Raw genomic sequence first — 6,000 nt, forward strand, 5'->3', positions numbered from 1 at the left:
TGCCTTGTTGTCTGCATTGAAAAGTAAGAATTTCCTTGCTTACTCTCTACCCAGACCCTAAGACAGGAGGATTTTAATGTAAAACTACTATTTGCAGAATACTGAATATATAAACAATTCCAACCTGTGCAAGCAGCCGGTCCTCAGTGTACCAAGAGGGCTCTCCTGCAGGTTTATTCTAAAGCTGCTATCCACTCCTAGTTGCTCAAGAGAAACTTGCATTTCCTCATAGACAAATCTGCCAGCCCATCCCTGCCTGCTGAATACCATCAGCTTTTTGCACACACCTACCAGCTTCTTGTTTGTTCAAGCCAAAAAGGCTGCACCCACCCTCCATGCACTGCATGCCCACATAGCCTTGTTTCATTTTTTAATGGGATTTCTTCTGCTTCATTTCCAGGATTTTTTTTTTTTTTTCAAAGGGCAGATAGTGCCTGCAAGTACTGATTTATTTCCTTAAAGGACAAAAGGAACCAGCACTTCAGCTCATATCCAGGCATCTTGCTCTCTCTTCAGCCCAAATGACAGCACTGAGACCAAAACAGGCAACATTTTAACGACAGGAGACCACCTCGTTTAACACTCAAAAAACCCCAAAGCTACTGGATACATTACTTGGCTACTTGGGCTTCCTCCTTTTTAAAGGATTTTTCTTTTTAAATCATACACTGTGACAGCATGAAGGAAACAAAAGCTAAACCCAAACAGATTACATAGCACTAAATTGTTCTGTGTGGAGGCACTTGAAGAAACAGATTTTCAAAGCGGTGCAGCTGAACAACCATCAGTCATCTTGGGTATGTGTTTTCAGCTGCAATATCAGCTCTTAAAGCAGAAGCTTTTGACAGGTTGCAGGACTGCAGGGAAGCCCAGTTTGCAGCCTGTAACAGTCAAGAGAACTGACTCAACATTTCAAGCCTGGCAGCAAGGACTGGCAAGTCCAGCTGTAAGTCTAATTGGACAAGATGCTGTAGCTGGGAAGTAGGAGTTGGGTGTCTGTATTTCACACTGCATGCAGGAACCACCAGGCTGAATTTTGCCTCAGCAGTATTCTACAGCACACCTATGTCTCAAATTGAGAAATAAAGAAGCAAACTGAAACCCAATGTAAATAGTTGTGTAACAATAAAATAAATAGATGTATAACGAAACATAAGGGATGGGTTTGACCAGTCTTCTTCCATTGATACGTTACTTCAGTGTGAATAAAACTCATCTCTAACATCAACATGGCTACAAAGGTAGCATAAGAAGTGCAGTATGGTTAAGAAAGTGACCAGGAAGCCATACCAAACAGATTTTGCTAGATGAACAGAGAAATGTTTTAGTGACTTACCCAATTTTTGTCTATGAGCACAAAAAGCTGCTACCGAAAATGCCTAAGCCTTTAGTGGAGAGGTAGCATCCAGAAGTCATGATACCAACAGGAGACATCACATGGAGTTGCAGAAGAAGGATCACCTTCAGATAAGAACACTGCTGTGGAATTCTGGTACAAGTTGAGAGTTCATGAAGTGGCAACAAGTTAGAGACTTAGATATCACCACTAAACACAAGATGACTACACAAGAGCTTTACAATCATGATGAAGATGGGTCCTATTACAACATTTTTTTCTAGTATAGCAAGAGAAGCATTAGTAACCTTTTACACAGCATGGCATGACCCCATCTAAAGCAATCACAAGTGTCACCTACATTAAAAAATACATTTGCCAAATGGAATGAGATGTAAGAGCTACCATGATGACCAAAGGAAAAAACTGCTTTTAAGAAAAGATGATTTAAAACTTCAAGTTCATAAAAAATGCTAAGAAAAAAATGACTGCTGTCTACAGAGAAGTCAGAAAGCTACACGCAAGAAAGGAGGAAAAAAAAGCTTAAGCTCAGCTATAACTGGCTAGGGACTAGCCTTTTGGACAACCAGAATAGAAGTAGAAAGAAAGGTTAATTCTAAGATTTATATCACAAGATTGCTATAGATGCTCATTCCTCCAGATAGAACTTAATCAGATGAGAAGTGGAACAAATTTAGCCTTGCAGACAGTATCTCCAGGAACAACAACAAAAAAAACCCCTGAGATTTGGATTTCTTGCTTTAAGAATCCTAAAAAGAAATGTATTGCTAAAAATGGTTTCAGTTGTTGGTTCTATTTTCATTACTCCAATGTCAAACAACTCTTCACTTATCCTGTAAGTCAAAATATGAAAACTATTCTATCTTTTAGTTCCCCTCCACCTCCCAGTAACTTCCATGAGAGTTTCCTGTTCTCCAGTCATCCAGGTACTACCCTTGTGCTCCTTCCCTGCAGGAGTTACCCTACACTTAACCACCATGGAGATGTAGCTTGGCTGAAAATTGATGGTACAGTCTCTAGAGACTTAGAAAAGAAACACTTAGGACATTTATGTGGAGTAGAACAACACAGAAACCACCCAGACAACAGTGTTCAAGAAGACAGAAGCAAGCCTCAAACACCCAATTTGGGGAACATGGCTGGTGATTGAAGTTAATCACAAACAGCAGTCAGCCACAAACTTCTAAAGAATAGATTCTGTACTGATACAGAGGAAGTTGGCACTTGGGAAACAGCTCCTAAGCAAGTTCGAGCTGTTGGCACTGCATTCCTGGAAATAACTTGTCAGAAAGCAAATTTAACTGTTTCCACACACACAATTTATGACCTAAATCTGGTATGATGTTCTCCCATTCACTTCATCCTCAAGTATGTCTACCTGCATGATGCCAGGTCTCAGCCTCCTGCCAGCAATACAGGTACTCCATCCAGACCACAAAGGATTGCAGTGTAATAATGGACAGCATCAACTCCTCTTACACAGCCCAGCAGAGCCGCTACCATCACCCTTAGCCTCAAAGGATGTTATTACACACAAAAAATACTCTGAAGCAGCCAGTGATCTCATCGGATGCAAAACTGAAAGAGAATGGCAAGAAGTTCTATCAGGAAATGAAGAATGAATGGAAATCACTGACAAAGGTGACTCTAACCATGAATTTCCAACTACAATTGGTGCAAAAAAGTGGTAAGAATGGCTCAGGTATTCAAACTCCAAATAAGTCTGAGCTGGAATAGCATCCAAAAATAAATATTAAAGTCACATAAACGTTTAAGTATGTTGGAGTGTCAGAGACCAAAAAAAAACTATAACCCATAACAAGACCTTTCAAGATTATACTAGGAAAAACTCATCAGGATGGTCCCAAGGCTATATTTATACCACACAGGAAATAATGTTTTTTGTTTAAAGTGCCTATATTTTGAGATCAGGTTTCTTTCCACTGCATTATGTTCACTTAGGAGATGTTTAAGGAAGACACTCGCTGTACTGACAGCTTTGGAAGAGCACCAGCATCTTTCGGTGTACAGATAAAGGCAGGAAAACCCCCCAGACCCTAACCTTTATAATTATTTCATGGCTACAAAACAAGAAAACGAAAACAGAAATGGCAAAAAGGCATGCTTCCAGCCCGAGCCCGTCTATAAATGCATTGTGCAATGAAGCCATCAGCCGAGCTCGCAGATAACGGGCAGTGTCATTGACCTTGGCTCGGAGCTCGGGACAACTTTGTTGCCACCTCCCGACTCCGCTGCAACACAAAATTCCGGGTGAGCGCTACTCGCTACAACCAACGGCGCAGCAACAACTCTCCCGCTCCCGAGCTCGTTCACAAAATATTTCTAAGCCCCATTTGACTCGCCCCGTGGGAAAGCCAGGTGTTCCAAGCCCAGGCTTTTTTTTTATCGCATCCAAGCGGGGCAGGAGGCTCGCCTTGAGGGTGACACACCAGCCCTGCCCTCCACGCGCCATTATACATTAACCGGTTTTCCGCGTGTTACGGCGCACAGAAGATAACCCCGGAGTTCCAGTCGGTGTCCCGGCCCATCCCACCCCACCCTGTCTCCCGCTCCCTCCTCTCCTTCTCCCCGCCGCGGGGCGCCGGGGCCGCGCACAAAGGCGGCGCCGCGCACGTGGGCGCGCACCCCACCGCCCCAAGATGGTGGGCGAGAGGCGCGCCCGCTCCGCCCCCGGCACCGCTCGCACCGGCACAGCCCGGGGGCCGCCCGTCACCGGCTCCGGCCGGCCGGAACCCGCGCGGCCCCGCCGTGCCGACCCTGCCGTTCTCGGGGTGGCGGGAGCCCCGGCACGGCTGTGCGCGTCCCCCGGGAGGCGCCCGCGCCCCGCGGCCAGACAAAGGGATGCGGCAGCGGCGGGGCCGGCGGAACGGGAACCTCGGCCGGGCGCGGCGCCCCCCGCCCCACGTGCGCGGCTGGCTCACCTCGTCCTCCCGCTCGCTGCGGAAGCATAGGCACGCCGCCCGCTTCTTGTAGCCCTCCCGGTCGTACGTCCGCGTCTGGTTCGGCTTGAATTTCATCATAGAGGCGGTGACACGCCGGCTGCCCCCGGCCGCCGCTGCCGCCGCCACGGCTCCTCTCTGTGAGCACCGGCGCGGGGCCCCCGCTCGGGAGCGGGGCTGGAGGAAGGCCAGTCCCCGCCGCTGTCACAACAGCGCCGCGCCGCCTCTGCCGCTGGTGCCGCCACCCCGGGAGCTGCGCCGCGCCATGGAGGCTCTGCCGGCGCCCCGAGCCGCCGCCGCCCGCCCGCGGCGGCCGCCCCTGCGCCCTCACTATTTAACCGTAACGCGCATTCCTGCGCCCGCCGCGCCGCTGCGCGCAGGCGCCGGGCGGGGCGGGGCGGGGCCGCGGGGGGAAGCGGCGGTGAGGGCGGGCGGCGCGGGGTGCGCGCTGTGAGGGCCCGGGGCCGCTGTGCCGGTGCCCCGTGCGGCTGCGGGAGCGCTGCTGTCCGTGCCGGCTGCCGCCGTGGCACCGGGCCCGGCCGAGGTGTGCGAGGCGGGGCGGCTTTCCCTGCGCGGTATATGGGGTATGCGCATGGCTCGAGTGCTGTAATAAGAGTGTAGCTTTGGCCGTGTAAGTTAAGCCCGCTTTAAAACAACTTGTTTTTGGAAGATATGCTCTGTGGAGGCTGGGGTGCGGGCAGTCCAGACTGGTTTTGTTTCGTTTGTATTCTTTTATTTGCGAGCTAAGGACGGACAAAAGGCCTTCCCAGTGCTGCCAGTAGGCTAGGAAGAAGCCTACTAGCTCCATGTTTTTATTATCATCTGACTGTTGTCATAAAAAAACCCCAAACAACTCAGAAAACCCATCCAAAAGCAAAACAAGAAAATGTTACTCCTTTCAATGCCCCTGGATTACTGTCAGCTACAAGCAGTCATCAGTGCATTCAGTGCTTGTGCGTGAAAGATCACTCAGCCGTGCTGGCAGACAGAAGATAGTGTGTCTATTGCAGTGGCGTGATTGGAAAAACCTCCCATTTCACCTCTTCCATAAACTTTTTCCTTCATCTGGATCTTTTTGCTGTTCAGCAGGCTCTTTTGTGCTTCTGGGCTACGCCAATGTGCTTTAAACTTCTATTCTACTTGCTTCTTGCTGTTCCAGATCACCTTTTTTTAAATATTTTTGTTGACTTTTTATATGCTGTTTATGGCGTGCATTTTAGAGAGATTGGTTTGTCATCACTGATTGCTCTGGTTCTTAGTGAAATTTGGACCTTCTGCTCTTCAGAATATGAACCAAGAGCCATGAATCAGTGCAGTGTCACGCTGCAGAACCATGAAAGCTGAAGGAAGGAAAGCACAATTGTAATGAGTTATATTATTTTGCCGAAGTTATTATAAGCTGTAAAATCAAACACCTAGAGATTAAGAAACTCCATATTTAATTTGATTTTCCATGTTAGATACTTGTATAAACACATCTTTTTAAGAAGACCTCTGCCAATTTGCTGCTTAGCAAATGGACTGGCAGATAAGATTTCTTCCTTTTCTCCTCATTCAGTGCAGATCAAGATCTCATTTATTGCAACTTGTCACCTGTCAGGCCTCAGGCTACACATGATTTTAGCAATTTAATGGATCTGCAGTCAGGATAAATTCTTACAATTTTAAAAAAATTTTTTTTTC

The 6,000-nt window shown here is 47.7% G+C and overlaps 1 protein-coding gene across 2 annotated transcripts in view; it reads right to left on the reverse strand.

Annotated features, from left to right (window-relative positions):
* NUDT4 (nudix hydrolase 4) overlaps positions 1-4,686 on the reverse strand; it is a 28,351-nt gene extending 23,665 nt beyond the window's left edge. For both annotated transcript variants that reach the window (XM_033059130.1, XM_033059129.1), the window contains exon 1: positions 4,300-4,686. In XM_033059130.1, the coding sequence (XP_032915021.1) occupies positions 4,300-4,398 (99 nt within the window). In that variant the 5' untranslated portion in view covers positions 4,399-4,686. The remainder of the gene's footprint in view (positions 1-4,299) is intronic.
* Positions 4,687-6,000: the final 1,314 nt, after the last annotated feature.

The sequence above is a fragment of the Catharus ustulatus genome, chromosome 4, assembly GCF_009819885.2.
Source record: "Catharus ustulatus isolate bCatUst1 chromosome 4, bCatUst1.pri.v2, whole genome shotgun sequence".
Lineage (NCBI taxonomy): Eukaryota > Metazoa > Chordata > Aves > Passeriformes > Turdidae > Catharus > Catharus ustulatus.